General features: G+C 37.8%; 1 protein-coding gene across 7 annotated transcripts in view; it reads right to left on the bottom strand.

The window, feature by feature from the left end:
• Positions 1 to 12,527, bottom strand: part of PARD3B (par-3 family cell polarity regulator beta) — a 981,548-nt gene that overhangs the window by 383,222 nt on the left and 585,799 nt on the right. For all 7 annotated transcript variants that reach the window (XM_049106749.1, XM_049106751.1, XM_049106755.1 and 4 more), the window contains 2 exons: positions 11,506 to 11,638; positions 3,900 to 3,999 (listed from right to left, as the gene is read on the bottom strand). In XM_049106749.1, the coding sequence (XP_048962706.1) occupies positions 3,900 to 3,999; positions 11,506 to 11,638 (233 nt within the window). The remainder of the gene's footprint in view (positions 1 to 3,899; positions 4,000 to 11,505; positions 11,639 to 12,527) is intronic.

Below are 12,527 nucleotides of genomic sequence, written 5' to 3'. Positions count from 1 at the left end.
TCTTATGCTGCTTGCATTCTACGTTAGCTTTTTGTTTCAGTAGAGTGCTACATACCATGAAGTAAAAAGGAAATCAAAGGGTTAACCCAAACAGATGCCCTATGTTACAATGAAAACCATTAGGGAGGTGGTTTAGGTCCAACATGAATATTCCTCATTAAAACTTAGGTCACACTGCATTTAAAGTGATCTGCTCAAGGGAGACTATGGGAATCTACCCAACTGAGTAACATACTGGTTAACCTGCTTTATTGTCTTACTTTACCAAACTAGGCAAATTAAATACAAAAACTCAAATTTTTTGAGACTTCTGGAAAACAATTATCCACATCCCCACTTAAAAAAAAGTAAGGTGGCAATGCCACTTGATGTAATAACATCAAGTAAGGATCCATCTAAAGTGAATTTTTTGGTACAAATATTTAGATACAATGAAAGCTAATCAAGAAATAAAAATCTGCTTTCTATAAATATAACAAATGTCCAAATATATACACTATATATACCTGAATGTATCCATTAAATTGATGAAAGTGATTTATACTCTATTGCCATTGCTTTGAATATGACCAAGTATATGTTTTGAAATCTTCGGTAGAAGGACCCACTTTGCCAAGGTACAAAATAAGAAATAAGGCAAGATACGGCTGATATTTAAGGAGGGAAGTGTAATATGAGAAATTACAGGAATAGAGCCAATATGAGCATATAGTGGAGTTAAATAATGAGGTGCAGTATTGAATTAGTTACTGTGGAAATATTTTAGACAGTAAGTGAGACTAGTAAAACCATTTGTAATCTTATGCTACAAATTGAAAATTTTTGGAGGGAAAGGGTGACACAACAATTAACCAGAAAATATGACATATTTTAATTTTGAAGAAAGTTAGCATGTGCTCATGGCTGAGTGGGCTGCAGTGGAGGCTGTGGGAAACTGCAAGCTGACAGCAGGCCAAAGACATGTTTTAGATAAAGGCCATGTTTTCAGCATGAGCAACCAGGGAATCTATCAAATAGAAATGATGCTCAATGTCAAATTATGCTGCATAATGAATAAATAAAGGTAGCATGAAACATATGCCAGTGTCCTGAATGTGGTGACAAATCAGGAATGTGAAAGACATCGAAGACCCAGCCATGAATGTTCAAGGAGAACTGTCAGAAATAAAAAGGAAGGAGAAGAAGATTTTGAGAGGTATGGGAAAAAAAAAAATCTGAAGTCTCAGGTGTTCATCCATGAATAGGCTTCAACAATTGGCTACTATGAGTGAGAGTAGATGCAGAAAGGGAGGGAGCGAGCGAGGCGGGGAAGAGGGGAAGAAAGGGAGAGACAGACACAGAGAATCCAGAGAGAAGGGAGAGAGAAAAAACATGAACATGTAGGGAATAACCAAATGTTGTCTAAACTGTTAATAAAACTCAATATATTCCACCTGTTACTAATTTGCCTTAAACTCTCCCTGAGATATCACAGTAGAAAATATACTTCCTTTCTATGTATTTTGTATTTAGACACATATATTCTAAACTTTTGTCCAATAATTGGTATCATAAAACTCTAAGTAACTTTCCAGTAAATTCCTGATGTCATTTTGGTTCAAGATACAGGCATTAAGTTTGATCACATGCGTGTCTCACTTCTCATGCAATAGTTGTTTTCTGTTTCACAAGACTGGCTACATCCCTAAAGCACCACTTTTCCCTTTTAGAGGGCTTTTAACTTTTTTTTTTTTTTTTTTTTTGAAAGCCAGGGCAGCCTCCCTTGCTCAGCCCTCCTGGCTCCCTTCCAGTCCTCCCTCCATCCCAAGTTCCATAGATCCCAAACCCCCCTGCTGCTGCCGGTCACCTAGGCAACGCAGCAGCTAGCAGGATGGTGCAGGTCACGAGATCCCAAAGGGAAGAGTTTCAAAGCTTTACATTTGTTCCTTCCATCTCAAAAATGTCTTTGGCTCTGCCCCTTCTTCTCCAGCCATGCTGTTCCTCTCTTCCTTCTTGCCAACCCTCTCTTCTCTTGCCAGTCCCCAGACTATCCTTGTTTGTGGCTTTCTCCATCCACAACTGAACTCACTCAACCTGATACTGTCCTCAGCACCTCCCATTGTTGTTCCCTCCCCCCAAGAAATCTGTGGAGACACTGAAGCAACCAAAAAGGCAGTTGCTAACTCCCGACAATTCCATCTCTGCAATATGTCCGATGCCCTCTCTCACCTGAAGAGCTTCTCCTCACCTGAAAGCTTCTCATCTGAAAGCTTCTCCCCACCCTCCCCAGTACAGATCCTTAGTACCTTTCACTGTTACTGCCCTAGAAAATATCCAGAAAGTCTCAGGCTTCAAGTGGATATTAACCTCTCTCCAGGTACCTAATGCATGTTGTACACAATTAAGACCCAGGTCTTATCGTGCTGTCTGCTGAAACCCTACCACAAGGTTGGACTATCTAATGAGGGAAGTCTGTATTCCTTATCTTTGCACTCTGGGCTTTAACATCTGGCCAGTCAGCCATGATACAAGTTGCACAAATCAACTTCCTTTCCCAGCTTCCTCTCTCTGAAATTCCCCTCCGTCCTGGGCCTTTGTCATGTCCACCTCCAATTCATACTTTGATATTTAGATGAAACGTCACTTTTCCCATAACATTTAACCCAATTCTTCCATCTGGAACCATTCTCCTCTACCTTGGACGTCCAGGGCTTTTTATCTATACCTTCTAGTAAATACTACTTTGTATCCTGTGTGCTAGTTGACATTTTTTTTACCTATTGGCCTACCATCTTCTTGAGGGTAGGCTTTATATCTGATTCATCTTTGCATTATCCCAACACTTTTGCATGTGTACAGATGATAAACAGTAAAGTAGAATGAATGCAATCATTTTTAAATGTGTTTTGTTATGGCCACCAAACTGTCATTTTTGCTTCAGGATGGAGGCAGGCAATGGAAATGAACAAAACCAAATATGTCCACATTTTCTTTCAAGAAACCTCTAGAAAACTGATCTAGAACATTACTGTAATTATCAATCCAGTTGGCAAAATTATATTTGAGTAAGATAGCTGACTTCAAAAATTTAGGAATCAGAGATAGCTAAATATATGTAAGCTTCTAGCTAATAGAGTTAGCTATACTCTTTTTGTGTTGCTTTATTTTTAGCAGATTGTAATAAAAAGCATAATAGGAATGACAACAGCATTGCTGCAAGAAAAATGAAAAAATTTCACAGGATTATCATGGGACATAGAATGGAATAAAATACACAGTTTTTAACAGCCATAATAAATACAGAAAATAGCAAAGGGGCAAGTTAATGATTTTTAAAACTCATCAGAAGAACAAAATCTATGAATTCCACGAGTCAGATGGTGTGTATACTTAGTAAATCTCTCTCTCTCATGCTTGTGAGATTCTAAAAATCATTGATTTTTTTTGTTTCTATTACAGAGTGGATATAGTATTGGGCACTCTTTTCAATATTTTAGATTATATATGGTGTTGCTTTAATTTTTAGATTCCATTAACTTTCTTGGAACATTTATTTTTAAAATACCTGTAGGGTTTGCCAATTATAAATGAAAAAAAAACCCCACAAAGCTTTATGTCGTCTCAGTTTTATTTTATACCTTCCCATAGAGCCTTCTGAGTTCTCTGGTTTTTCAACATGTTAAAAGAAAGTTCAACAAGTTTCTTAAATATTTTATAATATATGATGAATCTTACATACCAAGAAGCAAAATATGAACACTCTAAACTATTAGTTTTAGCTGTGAGAAGTTTTCACTGAAAAGGAATTATAGATGCTGGGATTTCCACTGTGGAAAGAAATAGAGTTAAAATAAGGTTGCTGGGTTTTCCCAGAAACACCATAATGGGGGAACATTTACGATATATCATTTTATCAATACCTGTGGCTGTAATCTTCAGTGCCCAATTCCAGAATGGGATGTGGTGGTGGAGAAGGTGGGACCTCACTCTCGGCCCATCCGTCACTGGGAAGCAATAGCTCTAAAAAATAAAGAACCAATGAAGCTGTAGTAAATGGGAGGCAGAAGTGCTTGGTGCCTGACTTTGTTTCAGTTCATCTCACAGATGCAATTTTCACCAACACATAAACCAACCTTGAAATAAATAAGTCTTCCTACAGGACTGAAGGATTTGTATGAGAACTAATACAGCCCTGTATGAGGAAATCTAAGCCTGCTAATAGGTTTTTACACTGGTGACCTGCTGGCAATCTATGGCAAGTCAAGACTGTGCATCTTGAATATCTTTCCCTACCTATGAAAGGCCGACAGTCGCTCATGACTTGTGCTCTGTGGAAGATTAACAAAGTCATCTCTTTCATACCTTAACAGTTTTGTAAACAAAACTCTCTCATGAACACTCTGGATTATGTGGTGATTTAGGTATTTTCTTTAATGGCAAAAAGTACTTAAAAAATGAGATACTTTATATCTACTCACCATTTAGAGATGGTAGAGGGGAAGAAAATACTCTTTTTGCATCTGTGCTACAATGGAAATAAGGGAGTTTGAGGCCTTGGCAGTAAAAGACTAGGGTCAGACTTGTTTTTTTCACCCACCTAAAATGTACACTTTTTCAATCCATTCTATTTTGGAAAAAATAGACATGTATCCTATATATTACTACAACCCATAACAAGCAGGTCTGCTGAGATCTTACTACATAGCAGATATTGTGCTAAGTATTACGTACATTATGTCATTTAATGCTCATACTTATTACCAGTATTAATGAATGTATGAAAAGCATGAGAGTGCAGCCTGGGTAAGGGTAAGGTTTGTGCAACAAAGCTGCCATATCTCTGGTCATGGCTCCCACTACTATATGAACTTGGCCTGTTTAATTTCTCTAAGCCTCGGTTTTTTAAAATCTATAAACTGGAGATGAGAATAGCTTCAGTACATGAATATAAGGATCATACTAGATGGTGCATATTCACACAGATTTAGAAATGCAAAGTGCTAATAAGCAACTGAAAGATTACCACTCTATACGTCCTAAACTCTACTGTGTATCTATTATAGTGAGAGATTTGGTGAAAGGTGGATCCTATTTATTCTTGACTGTTGGAACAAGAGGAAAGCATCTCTATCCCTGTGAAGTGCTGCTGGTAACTGAACATGCTTAACCCACCCACGTGCCAGATGTGATGGTTACTTTTAGGTGTTAACTTGACCGGGCGCAGGGTACCCCAATATTTAATCATACACTATTTTGGGTGCTTCTGGGAAGTTGTTTCTTGGATGAGATTAGTATTTAAATCAGTAAAGCAGACTGTCCCCCAACAATGTAGGTGAACCTCATCCAATCGGCTGAAGGCTTGAGTAGAACCAAAATGCTGACCTTCCTCTGAGTAGGAGAGAATTCTTCCTGCCTGCCTGTTTTCAAACTGAGATACTGGCTTTTTCCTGCCCTTGGACTTAAACAGAAATTTAACTCTTCCTAGGTCTTAAGTCTGATGGCTTTCACACTGGGGCTACCCTGTTGGCTCTGCTTGGTGTCTAGCTTGCCCATTCACCTTACAGACATTGGGGCATGCCTGGCTCCATAATCATGTGAGCCAATGCCTTATAGTAAGTCTCATTATATTACATTAGCTATTATATGTTATTATTATATACATTATTATATATTATGCATTATATATTATTATATGGTGTATGATATAACGTATATTATACATTAAATACGTATAAATACATAGACAACCCATTGGTGCTTCTATGGAGAACCCTGCTCCAATGGAGGCAGTCGTAGCAGTGCTGACACATCCCTGGGTAGGAGGCTTGAAGCAGGAGATCTGATAAGCAAGGTGACCGTGGTATACAAGCATGGTTAGTAGAGGCAGACAGCACTATCCCCCTTCCTAGCCTCCCATCCAAGTGATGTAGTGATTTGGTAATATAGCCGCAGGTAGGTAGCCAGAGACTTGCTGAGAGGAATAGAACAGAAGGAATATACTGTGAACTGGAGGCAAGGGACATATTGGGACAATATTTTCCACTGGCTCTAATTTCTCTACCCTCAACTTCTTAGCCCATCTTTCACACTGGTGATATACAGAGCTGTGACCATGCAAATTGGCCTCTCAGAAACACGTCAGTTGCACAAAACAGCGTAGAGAACAATGGTCTATGCTTCTGACAGGCAACTTTAGCTCCTTATTACACATTAGCTCCCCAAGACTACTTACTGCTTCCCAAGCACAAGTCTGGACTTTCTTGCCTCAGTGGATTTGCTTCCATAACTTCAAAATCCACTCCCATCCATCAAAGTCCCACCCTTCTCTCAAGGTCCACCTCAAATACCATCACCTCTATGAAACCCTTACTATTTCTCTCAGATCTGTCAACAGTTTTAGAACAGTGGCAGAGAATACTAGTGCTCATTCTCCTTGTCTTCCTGCTTTCCTCCTGTACACACAGACCCCATTTCCCAGCCTTCTTTGAACCTAGACTGGGTCTTCCCAATAGCACATGAGTTGCTCTGGTCATTGACATCCCCAGTGTCAGCGGTTATGAAATGGTGTGCTCTCTCCACCTTTCCATCTCCCAGCTGCAAGCAGAAGTGGATGAGGCTCTAGAAATTGTCCAGCTACCAATGGAAGGTGTGCAGGTCCCTCAGTCACTGCATGGAGCACAGCCCCCATCCTCCTGCTGCCATGCACACCTCACTGGGTGGTGATAAGACAAGAAAAATATTATCACTGTCTTTATCCACTGACATTTGGGGTTTATTAATATTATAGAAAATTACTCCATTTACAACATTTATCACATGCTGCTTTTGCAATAAGCTATTGATCTACCATCTATATATCTATCTCTATTTCTCTTGCTGGACTATAGAGAAACTCCTCTTTATACTTTTTCTCCTCTCCCTCCTCTTCTTCAAATTCTTCAAATTTTATTACAATTGTTACCTTTACTATTTTTTTTTTTAGAGAGAGAGAGAGATTGCATTGCCAGGGGGCAGGGGGAGGAGGAAACAAAACAGCTCAGGTTGCCTCTATTACCTTTAAATTTTTATATCATCCACATGAACAATCTACATATTTTTAAAGTATCTTTAGGTACAGAGGCAAATTATCTTCTTTGTTGACTCTTTATCCCTGGTACATTTTGAAATATATTCAGATGCTAGAAGGAATTGTTTTTCTCTCTTGGCCTAAATACCTCTATTAACCCTACGTCAGTGTAAATATACGGAATTCTCTTCTGCCAAAAATTATTTTTCTGGATTTCATCACACATACAGGGTTAAGTCTTGATGGTCATCCTATATATATGCCTGTGAATGTTGACAGTGCATCCTCAAGTAACTACTTCATTCTTGACCCAATGACTCTTATTTTAATCATCATCATTTTTTTTTTTTTTTATTGTTGTTAGTTGTTTTATGGACTCTGACCTGCTAGGGCCAGATCAGGAGAGTAGAAGAGATTGTGATTTTAGACCAGGGCTCAGTGAGCCCTGGTCTAAAAAAATCCCCCCGTCTGATTTTGTAAATAAAGTTTCATTGAACAGTTATGCTCATTTATTTACATACTGTCTATGGCTGCCTTTTCACTATAGTGGCAGGGCTGAAGAGCTGAAACAGAGATTCCTTGGACTGCAAAGCATAGCACATTTACTATCTGGCCCTTTAGAGATAAAGTTTGATGACCCCTGCTTTAGATTATTTAATTAAAAAAATTTTAAGCCAATTCTTGAGGGCTATAACAGCACTGTATTCTTTGAATCCCTGATAGTGAATTCTGCACAAGGAAGGTACCCAATAAACATCAGGCAAATTGAAAAGAATAATTCAATTTCTGATCACCGCTCCAGAGGTAGTGCCTTATGTGCTACAGAGGGGTGGACACATGCTGGCTCCCCAGAGAAGGCACATTAGGAATAATTATACATTATGTGTCTGCTCAAAGGACCCCAGGGAACATGGATCCAGTGAGGCAGGACACAGAACCAAAGGGCTTGATTTGAGATGGGGATGGAAGTCCTACAGGAGCCCTCACTGAGTAGTGATCCTGGGCAGACTTAGGGCAATGAGGGACTCACACATGGGGCTGGGGTGCAGTTGAGTTAAAAGGGGAGGGGAGGCAGGAGTAGAGTACAAAAGGGGAGACAAGAGCAATGAAAAGAGAATAACAGACTGGAGGCAAATGGTCCTTATTACTTAACTATTACTTGTCTAGGGATAAGATCTGCCAGCAAAATTCTTCGAAAATACAGTGTTGGTATTTCCTGTTCTTCATTACCATTTAAATGCTTGATAGGATTTTATAAGTAAAACCTTGGGACACAGCCCCTGTCCTCATTACCATCTTGGAGCACCACACTCATTCTACTGCAAGCATTGCTAGCAATTCTCCAACACAAATGTGAATTTTCTGGTGTTACAATTTCTACAAACATTAGTTCTAAAAATGTCTTTTCCATGTAACAGCTTGACAGGAATATATATATATATATATATATATATATATATATATAATAACCAAGGAACTGTGGGTGGTATGTACTATTATTACAAAAATAGATGGAACCCAGCATATCAACATTGGGTTTTTAAATATACAAAGGAAAGGAAAAAGGGAAGAAAAAAAGAAGTTAATGTTTTGGCTGTAACAGTTCCTTTCCTCACTAGACATTACATTTTATCAACTCAATCCTGCTTTTCTGAAGGGGCTCCTTAAAAAACTTGGTAGTGTTAAGTCAAAACTCAGGTTTCATGAGTCTAGGTGGCCTCTTGCTACCTCACAGGCATCAGAAACTCAGAAACTCTCAGTGCTTCTCAAAATTTTAAATGTTTTTAATATTACAAAGAGGTGATCATCATGATATGCTTGTACAGCATCATGTTTACAAATTCTATTATATATATTTTTATCTCTAAGTCAATAGGCTTATATAAAAGTAAGAAAATTTCATCTACAGGGCTCTTAATGATTAAAATTTAATGAGTTTGCCTTAATAGGCCTAATTCTTTAACTCAGTATTGTATAACAGATCTACAAGGAAATAGCATAGATTTTTCCTCCTAAGGAAAAAAAAATGTTCAGTCCCTTCTTGAAAGAACTGGATTTTTTTTTTTTTGTCACTTTGGAAAATTGACATGGGGGGTGGGAGGAAGTAAAGCAGGAACCTTGTAGGTAGCTGACCTGCATAGTTTTTCACTGGTGCAAAAAGTTGTTCTACCTGGATGTACATCTCAAGAGGAAGAGAACAGAGAGAGACTCCCAGTAGTTGTCTGCGGCCACATGTACCCAAAGGACCTAACTGTTCAGTGGAAATACAAACTCAAAACGTTCTATTGAAGTTTCAAAGTATTCTGACATTTTATTTTTAGAATGTGCTTCGCCAACTGGACTCTATTATTTATTTATTTTTTTACACGTGTATCCTTACACTTTTACTACTTCTATAGTTTCATTATTTTGGTCTTTGCTGTCCCTTCTAGAAATACTGTCCCATTTCCTCGAGTATCTCGATGTCCTTTAAAAATACTCTGTATAATTATCACTCCAGCATCAATATTTTATAGTTATTAAAAATGAGGGGCACCTGGCTGGCTTAGTTAGTGGAGCATGTGACTCTTGATCTCGGGGTTGTAAGTCCTTGTCCCATGTTGGGTGTAGAGATTATTTAAAAAGTAAAATCTCCAAAAAAAAAAAAAAAAAAAAAAAAAAAGAAACAAGATAGGAGATAATGAGCCCAATACTTCTTTGGATGTCACTGGTATCATTAGAAATAAAACCCTGAACTTGGATTGTCACTGTATCACATGTTGCTTGAGAATTAAACACCAATCAAATCATATAAAGCTTAGATATTTTAATACACATGGCAATGTTCTTGATCATTATATGGGCATGGCAGAGTGAAGGGTGTGTTGGTCTGTGGAAAACTTGCTGTTCCTTCCCCAGATTCTCCTGCTACTGTGATTTAAGATCTCAGAAAGAGATCTCGCTTTGTCAAGACAAATTTTAATTTCTTAAAGAAGATGAGAAAAGAGAGTGTTTCTTTATCTGATACAAAGTCAAGTGAGCTATTAATGGACATCCTTGGTATCAGGTGAAAGGACTTCAAAGTTTCAAGGGACTAATGTAAGGCAAGGTCTGTGCTGTGATTTAGGGAATGAACTTGAATCAGAGAGACAGAGGCTGGATCCAGGCTCTGCATGGATCAAGTATGTGGTCTCGGGTTAATTATTTACTCTCTATTTCTTCATCTGTAAAATGAGGATAATAGCATTACCCACTTCCAGTGTGCATGTAAATTGCCTAACACAGAATCCAACAGTCAGTAAACACTTAATAAATAAATGGTCACAGCTGTTGCTGCTACTTTTACTAAAATGGAGGAAGTCAGAGGAAAAAAAAAAAACAATGTTCCATTCTGATGAAACAGCTTAATTCTAGAAGAATCTGAGATATACAATCCTATTCTGATGGAGTTCTAAGAGTTTAGAATTTGTCCCCACATAGTTAAATTTTGGTAACATCTTAAATGTAAATAAGGGATCAATTACATCAAGAGTACCTGTATTGAATAGATTACTATGCAACCACCGAATGTAATGCTGTAAAATATTCAGCGACATAGTGAGATGATCATAATGTATTATTAATTAAAAGAGCAATTTCCTAAACATTACATATATTTCATTTTCATTTCATTTTACATATGCATATTTGTATGAAGGAAAGATTTGAAATACAGATGTAAAAATGTTATCGATTAGTATCTTTGATAGAAGTATGAGTAATATTAAATTTTCTTTTTATTGCTTTTCCCTAAATTTTCTGTAATGAATATGCATTGCCTTTGCAATACAAAAAACTTAAAGCTATTTTTTAAAAAAAAGGATATGCAAAGAAATAAAAAAAATTTTTTTTCTTGGTGACCAAAAGTATGATTTTTTAAAAACAAAGGAAAGGCCAAATGTTTTACATCTTGAGCTCTACTAGTACAGAATAATAAGAGAAAGATAATGTAGTGAGGGAGTAACAAGAACATTCCAAATGTTACATTATGGTCTCGGTTAATGTTATTTACCCCATTCTTCCTAGAATCAAGCATAAATCTGGGAATCATATTATGACTATCTTATGGTTTAATACTAGTCCATACATTTTTTAAGTTTAATAGTTATTTACATTTGATAACTCCTATAATTAAAATATTGTTAAAAAAATAACAGTTCGCTTTAGTTTCTCTAGGCATGGTTTGTTTTACACATAATCCTCCATGTTTGGGGCAGCAAGCATAGAAACTGTTACTTAAACCTGAGGCAATGCCAGGAATCTGCTTCACAACTTCTGAGTCAGCTCTTCCACCCATCATCTCTCCGTGTTCATGACTCAGAGTAACAAAGTCTGCACTTAGTCTAATTAACTTCTCTGTTCTCTATTTTTTTTTTAAATAAAGAGATAGTCTTGTGTTTTCTCATGCTATTTGCAATAGATGGAAATGGATAGACTCTTACCTTTCTGTTTGTCTTGTGAACTGTAAGCACCAAATGGATGCAATGAGCTATGATCATTTCTCCTGGAGGTGGCTATTGTGGTTTGACAATTCTCAAAGCATGGCTTAGAAAATGTCCCACACTCTGTAGGCTCCTAAGGGTTGAAAAGAAAAATTACATTTGCTTTTTTAATATGTATGAACTTGGTCAATGAGAGCGAAATAGGAGAATGATCAATGCAAGCTCTTCCAGAAGTCTACTGCATATACACTCTCAACTGAAAAATCAAAATGGCCTTATCAGTTAAAATATCTGTGAATATGAAATACAAAAATACTGACAATGTGGTGCTAAGGATTGGGAGTACTCATAGCCAACATAAGAGAGGATTAACTTTATTATTCTTTCCCCCCACTTACAACTGGCTTCTTTCAAATTTTCTTCCATCTGGGAATACAGCTTGTGGCAGTGTCAACACAAGAATACGGTTCATGCCAAGGGTGTTTTTCTGCCAACCAGCTGGTTGCTCTCTCTCTCCCTCAGTGACTAAGTGCATATGCTCTAGGACAAGTCAGAACCTAAGCAGGTTGCCATGAGTGTATCCCACTGCAGATACTAGGTCTTTTGGCCAGAAGCTAAGACAAACTCTGTGACAATGCCAGGCAGTGGTTCTCCTGAGCTTTTTATCACTTTTTGATATTTTCCCCCTATTTTGATGTTGACAGCCTGCAAATTTACAGTGTCCTCAAAATGGCTGCAACCAGAGCAACATGCCCACAAAACATGTTACACAGGTGGGAAGAGGTAGCAGAGAAGGGCCAGTTATGGAGAGCTCCAGCTATGTGTTCAAGAGGATTGAGACACAGAGAACTGGGTTCTGCTCTTGCTTGGATTGTATTTCTAACAGATTTCAAGGAAAAAGTGTGGAAGCCATCTCATGGTTGTGTCCTTGACCATTTGTGAGAGGAACAGGCCACTAACAGAAACACAGATCTGATCCCCAAAGCTCTTTCCTTCTGAGCAAAGCATTTGGCCAGAACAAT

The sequence above is a fragment of the Canis lupus genome, chromosome 37 (genome assembly GCF_003254725.2).
Source record: "Canis lupus dingo isolate Sandy chromosome 37, ASM325472v2, whole genome shotgun sequence".
Lineage (NCBI taxonomy): Eukaryota > Metazoa > Chordata > Mammalia > Carnivora > Canidae > Canis > Canis lupus.
Note: the sequence above shows the minus strand (reverse complement) of the source record. Positions and strands in the feature narration are given on the sequence as shown.